The sequence below is a fragment of the Pagrus major genome, chromosome 9 (genome assembly GCF_040436345.1).
Source record: "Pagrus major chromosome 9, Pma_NU_1.0".
NCBI classification, from domain to species: domain Eukaryota; kingdom Metazoa; phylum Chordata; class Actinopteri; order Spariformes; family Sparidae; genus Pagrus; species Pagrus major.
In genome coordinates, this window is record NC_133223.1 from 35,098,182 (window position 1) to 35,119,127 (window position 20,946).

The window sequence follows — 20,946 nt, forward strand, 5'->3', positions numbered from 1 at the left end:
CACTACGCATGCGCGTTACTTATTCCGTTCTAGAGGGAGACATGGCGACGTCCCTGATCTGCGGCCGCCTGACGGCGAGTCTGAGAAACTCCGGGGCCAGAAACACTCTGAGCTCCGCGTCCAAGGTGAGTGTGTGTCCACGTTGAAGCGAAGGCCTCCACCTGTCTGAGCAGGTGTGTGTGACAGCGCTGCACCTTGAATGAGGACTACAACTACACAAAAACTGACAGGGTCAAACCTGACATTAGCATTTTCTCCATTGAGTTGCCGTTGTTTTGGCTAACGTGCTAACTAGCCTGATGCTAGGCTCCGCGCGGCCGGCTGTCAGTGCCGCTGACAAGAAGTGACCCAGCAGAACCAGCAGCTAACAGGGCCTCCGTCCTCCCGGCCTCAGTGTGTTGGTGTCAGTGTGTTGTTGTTCACGGTGTGTGTGGAGGTGAGTGTGCACGGTTAGCTGTAGCTCAGTGACCTCCACCACCACCTCCACCTCCAGCAGCTGCTGGTAGCGCAGCCGAGCGGAGCCGCTGCTGCTCAGCTCTGCGCCATCGCGTCTGTCCCGCTGCGTCCTCTGGACAGTTCATGTGACTGATCCTCTCAGACTGCAGCTTTCACTGCAGGACAGACACCAGCAGACACCAGCAGACAGGTAGTCTGTCCTGGTGTCAGACTCAGTTTGTTGCTCAGCTCAGGGTGAATCTGTTCTGTCTGATATCTGAGACAACACTGAACTGCTCAAGCTGCTTGTTGACTGACTGTGTTTCTGTTTGAGTATTTATATCATTGTACTCAGTACAAACAGCAGTACCAGTCTGTGAGAGTACTTAAGTCTTACAGTGAAAGTACTCTTACTTGTACTAGTACTGTAGCATGTTGCAGTACAGGATGAGTATTACAGTGTACTGACATGTAAACATTTTTACGCATTAGTGGGTCAGGATGGAGCTGAGTCTTACTATTATAAGTACTGCTGAGTACAGTTGGATTTACTGTATCTATCCATCTTACTGTAACTGAATTTTTTCCTCTAAAATATGTTAAGTAAAAGAATAAACCAGATTTCACGTGTTTGAGTCACATGTTGAAGTATGAGTTGTCCTGCTGAGCACAATTATAATATAGTTTTATAAAGATACAGTCAGATTTATTAACAGATGAACTGAGCAGCAGGTGTGTTTGTCACTGGACGAGAGAACCAATCAAAACCTGAGTTCTGCTCGGTCCGACCCACACGTGTCTAATGTGACCAGAGATGTTAAATTATCATCATAGTAACCTCCTGTTATTTGGTGTGAGTCACATGTATTCCTGTCAGCTGTGTGATTTTCTACTTTGAAGTACTTTGTACTGTTATAAATTATAATAGATAAATAATGAAGTACATTCAAGATGAAACGATTCTTTGTTTCAAGCAAAAATATATACATGTTTCCCCCTCACATGTGATGATTACCTGAATATCTTTGTTGTCTGGATGTTAAGTTGGGTTCAACAAGAGCTAAAAGTGTGTTTTTAAATTAGACACCATTGGATTAATTAATTAGTTGTTTGGTCTGTAAGATGTGATGAAATGTTTCGTCCTCACAGACTGTCCTCTTTAAAACAGGTCCTCAGATTAATCAGTTATCAAAATAGCTGCAGATTAATTTAATGGTTGACAACTAATTGATTGGTGCTGCTTTGTTAAACTCACTGTTACCACGGTAACCACAGATGTCACGACATCGGTCAGAAGTGAAATCTTTTGTACAAAATAAAGAGACAGTAGGAAGTGAAGGACGACTCAACTGTGACACGTGTGATGTTCAGTCCTTCTTCCTCTGATGCAGTAACAGACCTCCTCCTTCTCCTCCTCCTCCTGTTCCTCCTCCTCCCTTCTCCTTCTCCTCCTCCTCCTGTTCCTCCTCCTCCCTTCTTCTCCTCCTGTTCCTCCCTCCTCCCTCCTCCTCCTCCTTCTCCTCCACCTCCTGTTCCTCCTCCCTCCTCCCTCCTCCTCCTCCTTCTCCTCCACCTCCTGTTCCTCCTCCCTCCTCCTCCTCCTCCTCCCTCCTCCTCCTCCTCCTTCTCCTCCACCGTCTGTTCCTCCTCCCTCCTCCTCCTCCTCCTCCTCCTCCTCCTGTCTCTCCCCGTTTCCCTGCAGGTCCTGGGTGGGTCTTCAGGTCTGTTTGGAGCTCATGTGTCTCAGCTGCAGCAGCAGCAGCAGAGGAACCTCTCTCTGCATGAGTACATGAGCATCGGGCTGCTGAAGGAGGCCGGCATCTCTGTTCCTACCGGCATGGTGGCCAGCTCCTCAGAGGAGGCCTACAGCGTGGCCAAACAGATCGGTGAGCAGTCAGCCCTGGTTCTGATAGACAGACTCAGAGTCCATTTGTCCTGATCACTCAGTTGTGGTCTTCTCTGACATGTTGTGACCTTAGTGTGTGTGTCTCTACACTGACCGACCTCAGCTACAGCTATTTAAACCCTCACACACTCAGTCTAAACATAGCCTCCTGCTTCAGTGATATCAGGTGACACTCACATAATTGCAGCATAGTAAGAAGCTGCACTGATAGTCATCTGTTGGACTCTCAACAGGATCACTGTGTGTCCATCTTTATCCATGTGGTGTTACTTTTATTATAACAATGTATGAAGTAAGGCTGCACGATATGGTGACAGATAACACGACTGAGATATGATTCAGGATCAGTGGAAGTTTTCACTTTTGAGTCACAAATATAATTTTCTCTGAAAAAAAAATCTTAAAATCCCGACGATGTGACAAACACGTTGTCAAACATCTGAAGATCAAGACTACAGCGCTGTCATCATCGTGTTCTCAGAGACAGAGCTGAATAAAGTCAGTGAACACTACAGACAGCAGACAGACAGAGAACAGACAGACAGACAGACAGAGAGCAGACAGACAGACAGCAGACAGACAGTCAGAGAGCAGACAGACAGACAGTCAGAGAGCAGACAGACAGACAGTCAGAGAGCAGACAGACAGACAGTCAGAGCAGACAGACAGTCAGAGAGCAGACAGACAGACAGACAGACAGAGAGCAGACAGACAGACAGACAGACAGAGAGCAGACAGACAGACAGAGAGCAGACAGACAGACAGACAGTCAGAGAGCAGACAGACAGTCAGAGAGCAGACAGACAGTCAGAGAGCAGACAGACAGACAGTCAGAGAGCAGACAGACAGACAGTCAGAGAGCAGACAGACAGTCAGAGAGCAGACAGACAGTCAGAGAGCAGACAGACAGACAGAGAGCAGACAGACAGACAGTCAGAGAGCAGACAGACAGACAGACAGAGAGCAGACAGACAGACAGTCAGAGAGCAGACAGACAGACAGACAGAGAGCAGACAGACAGACAGTCAGAGAGCAGACAGACAGACAGTCAGAGAGCAGACAGACAGTCAGAGAGCAGACAGACAGACAGAGAGCAGACAGACAGACAGAGAGCAGACAGACAGACAGTCAGAGAGCAGACAGACAGACAGTCAGACAGTCAGAGAGCAGACAGTCAGACAGTCAGAGAGCAGACAGACAGACAGACAGAGAGCAGACAGACAGTCAGAGAGCAGACAGACAGTCAGAGAGCAGACAGACAGTCAGAGAGCAGACAGACAGTCAGAGAGCAGACAGACAGACAGACAGAGAGCAGACAGACAGTCAGAGAGCAGACAGACAGTCAGAGAGCAGACAGTCAGACAGTCAGAGAGCAGACAGACAGACAGACAGAGAGCAGACAGACAGTCAGAGAGCAGACAGACAGTCAGAGAGCAGACAGACAGACAGACAGAGAGCAGACAGACAGTCAGAGAGCAGACAGACAGTCAGAGAGCAGACAGACAGTCAGAGAGCAGACAGACAGACAGACAGAGAGCAGACAGACAGACAGACAGAGAGCAGACAGACAGTCAGAGAGCAGACAGACAGTCAGAGAGCAGACAGACAGTCAGAGAGCAGACAGACAGTCAGAGAGCAGACAGACAGTCAGAGAGCAGACAGACAGACAGACAGAGAGCAGACAGACAGTCAGAGAGCAGACAGACAGTCAGAGAGCAGACAGTCAGACAGTCAGAGAGCAGACAGACAGACAGACAGAGAGCAGACAGACAGTCAGAGAGCAGACAGACAGTCAGAGAGCAGACAGACAGACAGTCAGAGAGCAGACAGACAGTCAGAGAGCAGACAGACAGACAGAGAGCAGACAGTGACAGTGGAGAGTAAAGTGGCTCATTAAACAGAAATAGATCAAACTCATAACAAGGAACTCTCCTGTGTGTTCATGTTAAACAGACGTTTACTGAGCTGCTGCTCATCAGTTAGTCCAAACCAGCTTATAATGAAATAAAACTGTGTGTGTGTGTGTGTGTGTGTGTGTGTGTGTGTGTGTGTGTGTGTGTGTGTCAGGCTCAAAGGACCTGGTGGTGAAAGCTCAGGTTCTGGCTGGTGGCAGAGGGAAGGGGACATTCGAGGGCGGACTGAAGGGAGGAGTCAGGATCGTCTACTCGTAAGTAATCAGTAATCAATAATCAATAATCCAGCTTCTGTCATCAAACACATCTAAAACCAGCAAACATCCAGAATAATCTGTCAGATTGAATTTAAGCAGCTCGCCTGTTTTTCTGTTTCTGATCCTCTGTCAGTAGTCTGGGTCCTGATAGATGAGGAGGTCATGTGACCTGACAGAACCACATTATTAACATTAGTAACATTAGTAACATTATTAACATCAGTAACATTATTAACATCATTAACATTAGTAACATTATTAACATTATTAACATCATTAACATTAGTAACATTAACATTAGTAACATTAGTAACATTAGTAACATTATTAACATTATTAACATCATTAACATTAGTAACATTAACATTAGTAACATTAGTAACATTAGTAACATTAGTAACATCATTAACGTTAGTAACATTAGTAACATCATTAACATTAGTTACATTATTAACATTAGTTACATTAGTAACATTAGCAACATTATTAACATTAACATTAGTAACATTAGTAACATTATTAACATTAACATTAGTAACATTAGTAACATTAGTAACATTATTAACATCAGTAACATTATTAACATCAGTAACATTATTAACATTAGTAACATTAGTAACATTAGTAACATCATTAACATTAGTTACATTATTAACATTAGTTACATTAGTAACATTAGCAACATTATTAACATTAACATTAGTAACATTAGTAACATTAGTAACATTAGTAACATTAACATTAGTAACATTAGTAACATTAGTAACATTATTAACATCAGTAACATTATTAACATCAGTAACATTATTAACATTAGTAACATTAGTAACATTAGTAACATTAGTAACAGTAACATTAGTAACATTAGTAACATCATTAACATTATTAACATTATTAACATTAGTTACATTAGTAACATTAGCAACATTATTAACATTAACATTAGTAACATTAGTAACATCATTGACGTTAGTAACATTAGTAACATCATTAACATTAGTTACATTATTAACATTAGTTACATTAGTAACATTAGCAACATTATTAACATTAACATTAGTAACATTAGTAACATTAGTAACATTATTAACATTAACATTAGTAACATTAGTAACATTAGTAACATTATTAACATCAGTAACATTATTAACATCAGTAACATTATTAACATTAGTAACATTAGTAACATTAGTAACAGTAACATTAGTAACATTAGTAACATCATTAACATTATTAACATTATTAACATTAGTTACATTAGTAACATTAGCAACATTATTAACATTAACATTAGTAACATTAGTAACATCATTGACGTTAGTAACATTAGTAACATCATTAACATTAGTTACATTATTAACATTAGTTACATTAGTAACATTAGCAACATTATTAACATTAACATTAGTAACATTAGTAACATTATTAACATTAACATTAGTAACATTAGTAACATTAGTAACATTATTAACATCAGTAACATTATTAACATCAGTAACATTATTAACATTAGTAACATTAGTAACATTAGTAACATTAGTAACAGTAACATTAGTAACATTAGTAACATCATTAACATTATTAACATTATTAACATTAGTTACATTAGTAACATTAGCAACATTATTAACATTAACATTAGTAACATTAGTAACATCATTGACGTTAGTAACATTAGTAACATCATTAACATTAGTAACATTAGTAACATTAACATTAGTAACATCAGTAACATTAGTAACATTAGTAACAGTAACATTAGTAACATTAACATTAGTAACATTAGTAACAGTAACATTAGTAACATTAGTAACATTAACATTACTAACATTAGTAACATTGGTAACATTAACATTACTAACATTAGTAACATCATTAACATTAGTAACATTAGTAACATTAGTAACATTAATATTAACATTAGTAACATTAGTAACATCATTAACATTAGTAACATTAGTAACATTAACATTAGTAACATTATTAACATTAGTAACATTAGTAACAGTAACATTAGTAACATTATTAACATTGACATTAACATTAGTAACATTAGTAACAGTAACATTAGTAACATTATTAACATTGACATTAACATTAGTAACATTAGTAACAGTAACATTAGTAACATTAACACTACTAACATTAGTAACATTAGTAACAGTAACATTAGTAACATTAACACTACTAACATTAGTAACATTAGTAACATTATTAACATTAGTAACAGTATTAACAATATTAACAGTATTAACGTTAGTAACATTAGTAACATTAGTAACATTAACACTACTAACATTAGTAACATTAGTAACAGTAACATTAGTAACATTAACACTACTAACATTAGTAACATTAGTAACATTATTAACATTAGTAACATTATTAACATTAGTAACAGTATTAACGTTAGTAACGTTTGTAACATTAGTAACGTTATTAACATTGTTAACGTTATTAACGTTATTAACATTGTCACGGTGACGATCAGCCCTCCTGACAGAGACTTCAGTGATAACAGACTCTCTCCCTGCGAGTGACACAGTCAGACAGCATCCTGTTTACTGATGATGTCATGTGATGATGTCATTTAGAGTGAAAAACGTAACTTTGTCACTTTCCAGGATGTTTGGTGGGTCAGGATCTCAACACAACTCATTATAACTGTATCCATGTGATTCTAACAGTCGGCAGATACATGTGTTATGGACAGATCAGAGGTTCTCAAAGGTCCTGATGTGAACAGATTTCTGAGGATCTGGGTCATCAGGTCATCAGGAGCTATTAGGTGCAGCTGTGATGTTCTCCCTCAGCAGGGAGGGTATATAACAGTTGGTTGTGTGTCTTCAGGGAGTCGACACCATCAGTTGGCTCTTTCCATAAGTTTTGTCTCCCCCTGTTCAGTGACTCCCACTTCACCTTTGGTTTTTGGGTCCAATCCTTTTGTTCGTCTATCATTTTGATAGAATCAGTGGGCGGCTGTGGGTTTTATTTATAAACTTCTGTTTGTCCCTCAGATGTTCGTTTTATGTGACTGTCTTTGATTTCACTTATTAAATGTGGTGACAAAGTTTCCTCTGACAATCATCTTCTTCTTCCTCCTCCTCTTCCTCATCTTCCTCTTCTTCCTTCTTCCTCTTCCTCTTCCTCATCTTCTTCCTCTTCCTCCTCTTCCTCCTCTTCTTCTTCTTCTTCTCTTCCTCTTCCTCTTCTAGGCCAGAGGAGGCCCGTGACATTTCCTCACAGATGATTGGTCGAAAGTTGTACACCAAGCAGACTGGGGAGGCGGGTCGTATCTGTAACCAGGTGTTCATCTGTGAGCGCAGATATCCACGCAGAGAGTACTACTTTGCCATCACCATGGAGAGGTCCTACCAGGTGAACACACACACACACACACACACACACACACACACACACACACACACACACACACACACACACACACACTGCTGAATATCACCACTAGATGGCAGCACAGTACTACAGATGATGATGTTAATGTATGCATCGTTCTGATGTTACCGTCTGTGAGACACTCGTTCATATACAGTTAATATAAAACAGACTGAAGGTTTAATACTCAGTCAGCTGATGTGACAGTTAACATGTTGAGACACACACACACACACACACACACACACACACACACACACACACACACAAAAATCCTGAGACTGAAAGGAAGTCAGAACTGAGAGATTATCAAAATAAAATGAGGAGACATTCTCAAAGTATTTTGTCAGTCTTAACTTTAAGAGTTAACATTTAGTTTCTGCTCAGAGGGAAGTCACAGTTGTATTGTAGGAGGCTTAAAAGTCTGTGAAAAGAAAAAAAGACATAAAGGCAGATAATTACACATAATGAGCTCATTATCATACATTAAACATGCCACTGCCCTGCAGAACAATAGATAATGATCTGTCCTCTCACTGTTAATCTGCTCTCAGTTAAACAAAGAGTCCTGTCAGGTGATTATCACATCTGAAGCATGAAGACTTACAGAAACCTCTGAGACTAAACTGCAGTCGTCTGTGTGATGGAGCTGAAACCCTGACTTTACTGTCTATATCACAGCTGTCTTAAAGAATAACACTGACTTTAATTAGACCAACAGACTTTATATGAGAGTTATTAAATCACAGCAGTGGAACATTTAGTGTCCTGACAAATTAAACTGGAGAGAAGCTGTGTGGGGTGTTGATGCACAGTTAGCTTGTTGATGTTACAGCTAATAAAACATACAGCATGAGAAGTTCAGGTGCTTCATCACCGCTGTGACACAGGAAACACAGTTAAAATGTCTGGACTCAGATCGGCAGTGAGGGTTAGTAAAACACCCAACAGCTCCTCAGAGTCCAGTCAGAAGTTCATCCAGCTCAAACATGGAATAATCAATAACTGTCACTCTGCTGAATGTGTGTGATCTGATAGAAAGAGATGTTGGTGTTGTCCAGATGAACGTCGGAGGAACTTTGTCCTTGTAGATGAAGTTGAGTCGTGGTCTTTCTAAAACTTTCCTGCTGCAGTGAAACATCTCCACATCAAATCTGTCTGAGCCCAGGAGCTTCAGAACCAGCTGCTCCAGCTGCCTCACTGTCAAACATCGTCTCAATGATGGCGCTGTATTGATTAGTCCATTGATCAATTCCTCATTTTTCAAACAAAAATATCGAACACTTTCTGGTTCCAGCTTGTTAACTGTGAGGGTTTCTGCTTTTCTCTGGGTTCTGGACTGTTGGTCGGACAACAGGAGAAAACCACGATGAGCAATTTAAAAAAAAAAAAAAGTACGCTTTATTGATTAAACCATTAATCAATTAATCCTGGAAATACTCAGCAGATTCATCCACAGAGAAAATAATTATAAGTTGGAGCCCAAATTAATGAATTAGATTTAATGACTTCTTGAAGAAAACATCTCAGGCGATCCAGAACAGTCTGTGGTGATCTAATGTTTCTGTCCCGGTTCTGTCCTGACTGCTGCGTGTCAACATTGTTTCTTCGTTAAGATGATAAAATAAACCTCCCACTAGAAACTCTGTAAATATATAACCAAACGAGTGGAGCTGAAACAGCTGACTGACAGAAATGAATTATTGTTGTTTAATTAATTAATTAATCGTTTGAGTCACTTTTCAAACAAAAATAGTTTCTTCTGTTCCTCCTCCGCCTCCTTAAATCGGACTCATTCCTGCTGTTCTTCCTTCATTTGAAGGTAAATTAAATATTTTAGAAGACGTCGTCCTGTCCATGACTTGTTTCTGTTATTTGTTTAAGTCAAGTCAGTTTGATTGATTTGTGTCATTTTTTAATGAGAACACAGTGATGAGGAACATTCATCACAGCTCTAACGACACGTTGCTTCTCTGGTTTACATACTGTTAGACTGCACTTTCAGGTCCGGCAGACTCGTGTCCTGACTCGTTTTATGACATTTAATCTGCTCTCAAAGCATCTGGATGAAATAAATCTCCAGTTAACTGAACACCATGTCTGTCAGCTTAAAGCTCACAGACCAGAACCTGAAGCTCACAGACCAGAACCTGAAGCTCACAGACCAGAACCTGAAGCTCACAGACCAGAACCTGAAGCTCACAGACCAGAACCTGAAGCTCACAGAAATCCAAACAGATTTCCGAGTGAAAGCGGTTCAGTAACTCTGAGCGTTAACTCGTCTTTGTGTCCCTCAGGGTCCCGTTCTGATCGGCAGCTCACAGGGGGGCGTGAACATCGAGGATGTTGCAGCAGAAAACCCAGACGCCATCGTGAAGGAGCCCATCGACATCGTGGAGGGCATCAAGATGGAGCAGGCTGTCAAGGTATGATCGATAGGAGACGGAGTGTGAGTGTGTGTGTGTGTGTGTGTGTGAGTGTGAGTGTGAGTGTGTGAGTGAGAGTGTGTGTGTGAGTGTGGGTGTGGGTGTGTGTGTGTGTGTGTGTGTGAGTGTGTGTGCGTGTGTGTGAGTGAGTGAGTGAGTGTGTGTGTGTGTGTGTGTGTGGGTGTGTGTGTGTGTGTGTGTGTGTGTGTGTGTGTGTGTGTGTGTGTGTGTGTGTGTGTGTGTGTGTGTGTGTGTGGGCTGTATTGTCTCTGTGGAGCATGTGTGTTACGTAGAAACAGTCCAGTCTGTTCTTTATAATCAGCTCTCAGCAGACTTCTCTCCTCCCACCTGTTGCTTTTTACAGATTTATTATAACTCACATTAATCATCCTGTTTTTTAACTTTCCTCCAACTCACAGATGTATTTCTTTAATTAATGAGTTATGATCAGCCTCCAGATCTAAAAACAAAACAAAATATCTTCTGTCTGCAGATTTAATGAAAGTAAGCAACCTGGATTTGATTTTAACACTCAGATCTGTGAAGTCAAACGTTTCTGTCGGGAACAGGTTTGATCAAAAGTGAAATATTCTGAGAAGATCATGTTGTTGCTCCATGTCTGCCGGGTGTCTTCAGTCTACAGCTGTTTGCAGTAATATATCAGTTGTGTTGCCAAAAAATGGCCAAACAAATCTGTTAATTGAGGTAAAAGTTAATTTAATTTAGTCTAAAGTCTCTGAAGTGTTGTTTTATCAGGGTCACTGGCTGCTGTGGTCCTCAGCTGTTACTGCTGCCCAGTCAGCAGACGTCACAACAATCACACCAACACAAAACCATCTACACATGGACAGACACACACTGTGACGCAAACACTGTTCTGTTTTTAATGTTCGTCATGTTCATGTTCTCTGAATTTGGTTTAAATTTTAATACAAATATATAAAATCAGATAGAACTTTATTGATCCAGAAGAAAAAGAGATTTCTTAAAATAATAAAAAACAAGAACACAACAGAAATAATCCAAGTCAAAAGTAGTTAAATATAGAAGGTGGTTTATGTAATAACACTGAGAACATGACTGTCTCCTCTGGCTCCTCTGGCTCCTCTCCTGTCTCCTCTGTCTCCTCTGTCTCCTCTGTCTCTCCTGTCTCCTCTGTTTCTTCTGTCTCCTCTCCTCTGTCTCTTCTGTCTCCTCTCTCCTGTCTCCTCTCCTCTGTCTCCTCTCTCCTGTCTCCTCTTTCTCCTCTCCTGTCTCCTCTGTCTCCTCTCCTCTGTCTCCTCTCTCCTGTCTCCTGTCTCCTCTCCTCTGTTTCTTCTGTCTCCTCTCCTGTCTCCTCTGTCTCCTCTCCTCTGTTTCTTCTGTCTCCTCTGTCTCTTCTGTCTCTTCTGTCTCCTCTGTCTCCTCTCCTCTGTCTCTTCTGTCTCCTCTGTCTCCTCTCTCCTGTCTCCTCTGTCTCTTCTGTCTCCTCTGTCTCCTCTCTCCTGTCTCCTCTGTCTCCTCTCCTCTGTCTCTTCTGTCTCCTCTCCTCTGTCTCCTCTCCTCTGTCTCCTCTCCTGTCTCCTCTGTCTCCTCTCCTCTCTCCTCTGTCTCCTCTCCACTGTCTCCTCTGTCTCCTCTCCTCTGTCTCCTCTGTCTCCTCTCCTCTGTCTCTTCTGTCTCCTCTCCTCTGTCTCCTCTTCTGTCTCGTCTCTTCTGTCTCCTCTCTTGTCTCCTCTCCACTGTCTCCTCTCCACTGTCTCCTCTGTCTCCTCTCCTGTCTCCTCTGTCTCCTCTCCTCTGTCTCCTCTGTCTCCTCTCCTCTGTCTCCTCTGTCTCCTCTCCTGTCTCCTCTGTCTCCTCTCCACTGTCTCCTCTGTCTCCTCTCCTCTGTCTCCTCTCCTCTGTCTCTTCTGTCTCCTCTCCTCTGTCTCCTCTTCTGTCTCGTCTCTTCTGTCTCCTCTCTTGTCTCCTCTCTTCTGTCTCCTCTCTTGTCTCCTCTCCTCTGTCCTCTCTGTGGACATTGGACATGTGTGTTGTCATGGTGAGAGCAGAGGCTCAGTACATCTGAGTGACTGCAGGACCCTCGGAGGAGACGGAGCTCCTCTGATGCTCCTCCACTCCTTCACTTGTCTCTGACAGCAGCTGCTTCTGCTCTCTGACATCAAACATGTTCAATAAAGGAGGTGGAGATGAACACCAGAGCCTCCTGGTTCTGTATCAGCCACATGATTAAAGCAGATCATGATAATATCAGTAAACCAGGACCAGTTTCCTGCTGGTGATGTGATGGCGTCACATTATCCTGTACTGTACGTTAAATATGACGCTGTGACAGAGCAGGAGGAGACCAGCTGAGACATCAGGGATCTTTAATAACTGATGGACCATCAATACAATCACTTTTAGTCCAGTCTTTATGCTAAGCTAACCTGCTGCTAGCTCGTACATGAAGAATTGACCTGCAGTCTACATGTTAAGCTCTGATGCTCAGAAGGTAAACTGTGATTGGTTTGTTGTGCAGGTGGCGAAGAAGATGGGCTTCCCTCCGGCGCTGGTGAACGAGGCGGCGGAGAACATGATCAAACTGTACAACCTGTTCATCAAGTACGACGCCTCCATGGTGGAGATCAACCCCATGGTGGAGGACTCCTCCGGCATCGGTACACACACACACACACACACACACACACTGCACAGGAAGCACAGGCGGCTCAGACTGTGTTCATGAACCAGCTGGTCCAGTTTGTCCTCCAGGAGGGACAGACGTGTCTCAGCTGCTGCTGGATGCTGACTTCACCTCCTCCTCATCACTACTTGTCCCTGTGCTCTGTTCCTCTCCAGTGATGTGCATGGACGCCAAGATCAACTTCGACTCCAACGCAGAGTACCGTCAGAAGAAGGTGTTCGAGATGCAGGACTGGACCCAGGAGGACCCCCGAGACCGGCAGGCCGCCAAGGCCGACCTCAACTACATCGGCCTGGACGGGACCATCGGCTGTCTGGGTACGTCACGTGACAGAGACGTTAAAAAGATAAGAGAGAATTAAAATCAGATGTCCTCCATCCCGGGACAAACATCTGTTAATAAAGAGGGAGTTTAGAGGAGGAACATCAGACATGGACCTCAGTAACAGAACCTGAATCAGAACCTGAATCTGTCTTTGTACTGAGAGATCTGTTTGTTTCACGTCAGATCTTTTATCTGAACACATTTATCATAATTCACTTGTTTCAACTTGATGCATCCAACAGTTCATGAGGAGTTTGTAAGATTGTAAATAAGTTTACTTCTTCTTCTTCTCCCTCTTCTTCTTCTTCTTCTTCTTCTCCTTCTTCTCCCTCTTCTTCTTCTTCTTCTTCTCCTCTTCTTCTTCTTCTTCTTCTTCTTCTCCTTCTTCTTCTTCTTCTTCTTCTTCTTCTTCTTCTTCTTCTTCTTCTCCTCTTCTTCTTCTTCTTCTTCTTTTCTTCTTCTCCCTCTTCTTCTTCTTCTTCTTCTCCCTCTTCTTCTTCTTCTTCTTCTCCTCTTCTTCTTCTTCTTCTTCTCCCTCTTCTTCTTCTTCTCCTTCTTCTTCTTCTCCTCTTCTTCTTCTTCTTCTTCTTCTCCCTCTTCTTCTTCTCCTCTTCTTCTCCCTCTTCTTCCTCTTCTTCTTCTTCTTCTTCCTCTTCTTCTCCCTCTTCTTCCTCTTCTTCTCTCTCTTCTTCCTCTTCCTGTGTTCTGACGACTTGCCGTCTCCAGTAAACGGAGCGGGTCTGGCCATGGCCACCATGGACATCATCAAGCTGCACGGTGGCACGCCGGCCAACTTCCTGGATGTTGGAGGAGGAGCCACAGCTCATCAGGTGACCGAGGCGTTCAAACTCATCACGTCTGACAGGAAGGTAAGAAAACAGCTGCTGCTCTCTGATGGTACAGCTCCATTTATTGTTGATGCGTGTGGTGTGTGTGTGTGTGTGTGTGTCTGTGTGTGTTTTAAAAACGTGTGTGTTGTGATGATGTCACTCAGGTTCAGGCCATCCTTGTCAACATCTTCGGAGGCATCATGAGGTGTGATGTCATCGCTCAGGGCATCATCATGGCTGTGAGAGACCTGGACCTCAAGATCCCCATTGTAGTGCGGTTACAAGGTACAACACACACACACACACACACACACACACACACACACACACACACACACACACACACACACACACACACAGGAGGAGGATAAACCTGAGCTCATCATTATGTATATATGTATGTATTTATATTCCATATAGTGAAGCTGACAGCTGACAGTCATTTTAATGTCTACATGATGTCATGAACTGAACGTGTGATGAAGGAAAACGACTATTAAACTATTATTATTATCACCATGTCTCTATACAGGAAGCTGGAGGAGATACTAAATAATCAACATCTAAAAATCTTGTTTTTAAATTTAATCACGTTAAAAATGTTTTGTTTTATTTTGAAGGGACGAGAGTGGACGATGCCAAAGCTCTGATCGCTGCCAGTCCACTGAAGATCCTCGCCTGTGATGACCTGGACGAAGCCGCCAAAATGGTACACACACACACACACACACACACACACACACACACACACACACACACACACACACACACAGCTGTAGCTTCTGCTCTCGTCTCACTGATGTTAAAATAAACCAACATCAGATCATGACTCAGCAGCAGGTCTGTAAATTAAAGAGCTCCACATTAATCTGAACACTTGAGCTTCCTCCTCTTGCTCTCTGTTCACAGAGACTCTGCTGTGGAGGATTCAGGCAGCTTGATTGAATAAACTTTATTGTAATTGTTGATGGACAGAAGTGACAGGGGGTTCAGTGTGAGCTGCTTCCTGTGGTCACTGAGCTGATGTGAGAACATTACAGGCTCATTATTAAACATGAAGTTTCATCTTTAAAGACTAAATCTCAGAGTTTGTCCTGACTGTCTCTGTCTCTGTCGTGTGTCCTCAGGTTGTTAAGCTTTCTGAAATCGTCTCATTGGCTAAAGAAGCTCAGGTGGACATCACCTTCCAGCTGCCCATTTAAGAGGAGACGTCCTCACCCAAACACTTCCTGTGTCTCCTCCCCCGGACTCACCCCCAGCAGCCATCACTCCTCCCCCTCACAGACATGAAGACGAGCCCTCACAGCTGACAGACGTTTAGTTTCTCTTCTCCCTCTGTGGCATGATGGTGTGATGAAGACAGCTGTCCCCTGCTTTTATTTAGACAGAGAGACACCTCCATGTTCTGCCTCCATGTTCTGCCTCCACCCTCCGTCTCCCTCAGACTCACACATTTATGTTGCACTCTAGTCGATACGCACAAACCTCGTCTTCAGCACATGTTGGGAAAAGTTCTTCAGCCTGTTTCATAGATGGAAGCGAGGCAGCTGAAGCTCCTGTGTTTTAATGACGGAGGAAACTCTTCAGTTTAAATGATTGATTGTGAGGCAGCGACCTCACCGGCTGCAGATCAGAGCTGCTACATCATTTACACATTTATACATTCAGCTTCTTCAGAAGGGTCAAAGAACCTCACGATATGTGAAGCTGTTCAGATGATCCAAACCTCAGCTGTAGTTCAGATGATCCAAACCTCAGCTGTAGTTCAGATGATCCAAACCTCAGCTGTAGTTCAGATGATCCAAACCTCAGCTGTAGTTCAGATGATCCAAACCTCAGCTGTAGTTCAGATGATCCAAACCTCAGCTGTAGTTCAGAGCATTCAGAGGTTCACATGGAGTCCTGGACAGCAGACTGAACACGTCTGACTGTAACAGACCTCCAGATGAGCTCTGGCAGCTGAGGACTCTGTTGATGGATGTGTGGTGGTACTGATAAACGGTCCGGTCTGATCCAGCTGTGTATTATCCAGTGTTTTGTGGAGCCTCGAGAGGAGAACGTGGAGGCTAAAAGTATAAAAGGTTAATCTGTGATTTCACTTCGTCTCTCCGAGGAGGACGTTGGTCTCTTTGTTTCCTGATCATCACATACATGACCACATGTCCATCTCCTGTCTGTCCTCAGCGGATCAGTACAGTTCTGCTGACCCGGTCCTGCTGCAGTGAAGCGTGCTTCATGTTGTTAGCTAACGGAGGCGTTCATGAGGCGTCCAGACGTCTGACAGCTGTCTGTCCTGTCGGAGCAGCTGTTGTACAAGTGTCCTCTTTAATGAACCTGCAGCCTCTTCAACTTCTGTTTTTCTTCTTTTGGATGTTGAAAGTTACAAAGAGCCAGAAACACTGGACCCCAGAGTGTTTCTGTATTTATGTGCTTCTGCTGTATCTGAAGAGACGCTGCTTCACTTCTACAACAGCTGCTGCTTCAGCCTGCCATCATCTCACACACACACACACACACACACACACACACACACACACACACACACACACACACACACACACACACACTTCCTCTATACTCTTGTTTTGTTTCTGAATGTAAAGTTCGGGCAGGTCACTCCCTCACAAGAACGGTAACATTACTGTAGTTGTTTCTATCTCCTCCTCTTCCTCCTCCTCTTCCTCCTCCTCCTCCTCCTCCTCTTCCTCCTCCTCCTCTTCCTCCTCCTCCTCCTCCTCTTCCTCCTCCCTCCTCTTCCTCAGCCGACATTGTGAGTTGTACTTCATTTATTATATCTTGTAAATAACCAAACTGATGTTCTCGCTCTGTATAATATTTAAGCTGCTCTCAGAGTACCACAAAGGAAGAAAACAATAAATGCAGAGAACACAAAGTCTCTGTTGTCTTTGTCTCGTCCACCAGCTCATCGTTCGTCCAGCCGTCTCCTCCAGCGCTCTGCTCCGGAGGCATCTCTCAACACAGATAAGACTTTATTGATCCCTCAGTGGGAGCTTCACTCGTTAGGACAGCTCCAGAGTCACAGAGAGGCAGAGACATAAAAAGAATAAAATAAAGACTGAGACTGATGTACATGTATCACAAAGAGGATAAGAAGGATAATAACAGGATGAACACAGCGTGCCTCGGGTCAGGGGTCAGATGAGTTCAGACTGAACGGTTCTTCATGTTCCAGCTTTATGTTTGTTTCGGCTGAATGTGCTGTTTCTGCTCTGGTTACAGCTGCAGGTCGCTCTTTAATCAGAGACATTACCTGCAGAGAAGACTTCAGCTTAGAGGACATCTTTTAAAAACATTCATTTTTATTTGAAGAAAAATGAAGAAGAAGAAGGCGACGGAGGCGGCTGATGGTCGACCCGCTTCAGTTTGTTGTCCTGTCAGACACAGTTGTTCTCCACAGACTCAGCAGACGACAGGTGAGCAAACCTGCAGGTGAGCTGGAGGACGACGAGTCAGCAGAAAAGATCAGAAGCTGACATCAGTCATCAGGGGACCACACACACACACACACACACACACACACACACACACACACACACACACACACACACACACACACACACACACAGCTTTGAAGTGTTTGGTTCAGTGTGTCCTGGTCTGTGATTGGACGACGTAGAGACGACTGTGTTCATGTGCAGGTGAAGAGGACACTGAGGAGAAAATGTGCACATTAAATATGTTAATATCAATAAATAATAACTAATTAAATCCAGGCAGCGATCACTGTAAACTTTAATATCAATAAATAATAATAACTAAATAAATCCAGGCAGCGATCACTGTAAACTTTAATATCAATAAATAATAATAACTAAATAAATCCAGGCAGCGATCACTGTAAACTTTAATATCAATAAATGTAACATTAAAATAAGACGCAGAACTTTAAACTGATGTTGAGCACACACACCTGTCTTCTGTGTCCTCTGTGTCCTCCTCTGTGTCCTCCTGTGTCCTCCTCTGTGTCCTCCTCTGTGTCCTCTGAGTCCTCCTCTGTGTCCTCCTGTGTCCTCCTCTGTGTCCTCTGAGTCCTCCTCTGTTTCCTCCTCTGTTTCCTCCTCTGTGTCGTCCTCTGAGTCCTCCTGTGTCCTCCTCTGAGTCCTCCTGTGTCCTCCTCTGTGTCCTCCTGTGTCCTCCTCTGTGTCCTCTGAGTCCTCCTCTGTGTCCTCCTCTGTGTCCTCCTCTGTCTCCTCCTCTGTGTCCTCTGAGTCCTCCTCTGTGTCCTCCTCTGTGTCCTCCTCTGTGTCCTCCTCTGAGTCCTCCTGTGTCCTCCTCTGAGTCCTCCTGTGTCCTCCTCTGTGTCCTCCTCTGTGTCGTCCTCTGAGTCCTCTGTGTCCTCCTCTGTGTCCTCCTCTGTTTCCTCCTCTGTGTCGTCCTCTGAGTCCTCCTGTGTCCTCCTCTGTGTCCTCCTCTGTTTCCTCCTCTGTGTCGTCCTCTGAGTCCTCCTGTGTCCTCCTCTGTGTCCTCCTCTGTTTCCTCCTCTGTGTCGTCCTCTGAGTCCTCCTGTGTCCTCCTCTGAGTCCTCCTGTGTCCTCCTCTGTGTCCTCCTCTGTGTCGTCCTCTGAGTCCTCTGTGTTTCCTCCTCTGTGTCGTCCTCTGTGTCCTCCTCTGTGTCCTCCTCTGTGTCCTCCTCTGTGTCCTCCTCTGTTTCCTCCTCTTTGTCGTCCTCTGAGTCCTCTGTGTCCTCCTCTGTGTCCTGTGTGTCCTCAGAGTCCTCCTCTGTGTCCTCCTCTGAGTCCTCCTGTGTCCTCCTCTGTCTCCTCCTCTGTGTCCTCTGTCTCCTCCTCTGTGTCCTCTGAGTCCTCCTCTGTGTCCTCCTCTATTTCCTCCTCTGTGTCGTCCTCTGAGTCCTCCTGTGTCCTCCTCTGTGTCCTGTGTGTCCTCAGAGTCCTCCTCTGTGTCCTCCTCTGTCCTCCTCTGTGTCCTCTGTGTCCTCCTCTGTTTCCTCCTCTGTGTCGTCCTCTGAGTCCTCCTGTGTCCTCCTCTGTGTCCTGCGTGTCCTCCTCTGTGTCCTCCTCTGTCTCCTCCTCTGTGTCCTCCTCTGTGTCCTCCTCTGTCCTCCTCTGTGTCCTCTGAGTCCTCCTCTGTTTCCTCCTCTGTGTCCTCCTCTGAGTCCTCCTCTGTGTCCTCCTCTGTGTCCTGCGTGTCCTCCTCTGTCCTCCTCTGTGTCCTCTGAGTCCTCCTCTGTGTCCTCTGTGTCCTCCTCTGTGTCCTGCGTGTCCTCCTCTGTGTCCTCTGTGTCCTCCTCTGTGTCCTCTGTGTCCTCCTCTGTGTCCTCCTCTGAGTCCTCCTCTGTGTCCTCTGAGTCCTCCTCTGTGTCCTCTGAGTCCTCCTCTGTGTCGTCCTCTGAGTCCTCCTGTGTCCTCCTCTGTGTCCTGCGTGTCCTCCTCTGTGTCCTCCTCTGTCTCCTCCTCTGTGTCCTCCTCTGTGTCCTCCTCTGTCCTCCTCTGTGTCCTCTGAGTCCTCCTCTGTTTCCTCCTCTGTGTCCTCCTCTGAGTCCTCCTCTGTGTCCTCCTCTGTGTCCTGCGTGTCCTCCTCTGTCCTCCTCTGTGTCCTCTGAGTCCTCCTCTGTGTCCTCTGTGTCCTCCTCTGTGTCCTGCGTGTCCTCCTCTGTGTCCTCTGTGTCCTCCTCTGTGTCCTCTGTGTCCTCCTCTGTGTCCTCCTCTGAGTCCTCCTCTGTGTCCTCTGAGTCCTCCTCTGTGTCCTCTGAGTCCTCCTCTGTGTCCTCTGAGTCCTCCTCTGTTTCCTCCTCTGTGTCGTCCTCAGAATCCTCCTCTGTGTCCTGCGTGTCCTCCTCTGTGTCCTCCTCTGTGTCCTCCTCTGAGTCCTCCTCTGTGTCCTCTGTGTCCTCCTCTGTGTCCTCCTCTGTGTCCTCTGTGTCCTCCTCTGAGTCCTCCTCTGTGTCCTCCTCTGTGTCCTCTGTGTCCTCCTCTGTGTCCTCCTCTGAGTCCTCCTCTGTGTCGTCCTCTGTGTCCTCAGAGTCCTCCTCTGAGTCCTCCTCTGTGTCCTCCTCTGTGTCCTCTGTGTCCTCCTCTGTGTCCTCCTCTGAGTCCTCCTCTGTGTCGTCCTCTGTGTCCTCAGAGTCCTCCTCTGTGTCCTCCTCTGTGTCCTCTGAGTCCTCCTCTGTGTCCTGTGTGTCCTCTGTGTGCTGTATATAGTCTCCATGAGTTAGACATGGCTGACATCACTTCTGTCCCCTGTGAGACAGACACAGGTTATAACATGTGTTTCTGACACAGATCCAGTTTAAAAACATGAACAATGTGTTGAGGCATGAAAATCATCCTCTGAGTGAATCTGGACCCGTGACTATTCATCACAGACAGAACCACGCTGGGTCAGTCCATCCAAACTGCCTCACAGCACACACAAGAAGAGTACTGTGAACACTTGAGCTCATCTGAATGTGAAGAACTTGGACTCGGTGGTTCTGAGGTCCAGACTGACTCAGTGTTCCAGCTCTGTGTCTTTGAAGTGTCAACATGGATCTGGTCTGGACGCCCACGTCCTCCCTCAGCTGACTGTGACTCTGCTCTCATGTGAGTCCTAATCTGTCAGCGGGAGAACACAAGAACACATGAAGAGAAACGGGTCAGTCCAGTCCAGTCCAGTCCAGTCCAGTGGAGATGAACACGTCACACACATACATCTGATGAAGGCTGAGACACAGCTGTGGGTCAGGCTAAATGCTAACAACATGCTAACACGCTGAAGTTCAGCAGGTACAATGTTCACCTTCTTCTCTTAGCCTGTTAGCATGCTAACATGAG

At 44.5% G+C, this 20,946-nt stretch overlaps 1 protein-coding gene across 1 annotated transcript; it reads left to right on the forward strand.

The window, feature by feature from the left end:
* Positions 1 to 8: 8 nt before the first annotated feature.
* Positions 9 to 17,048, forward strand: LOC141002731 (succinate--CoA ligase [ADP-forming] subunit beta, mitochondrial-like). The gene is made up of 11 exons (XM_073474118.1): positions 9 to 125; positions 2,138 to 2,321; positions 4,409 to 4,508; positions 7,727 to 7,889; positions 10,205 to 10,333; positions 12,837 to 12,975; positions 13,157 to 13,318; positions 14,052 to 14,194; positions 14,320 to 14,440; positions 14,776 to 14,864; positions 15,283 to 17,048. The coding sequence occupies exons 1-11, from the start codon at positions 9 to 11 to the stop codon at positions 15,355 to 15,357; spliced, it is 1,422 nt and encodes a 473-aa protein (XP_073330219.1). The 3' UTR covers positions 15,358 to 17,048.
* The last annotated feature ends 3,898 nt before the right edge of the window (positions 17,049 to 20,946 follow it).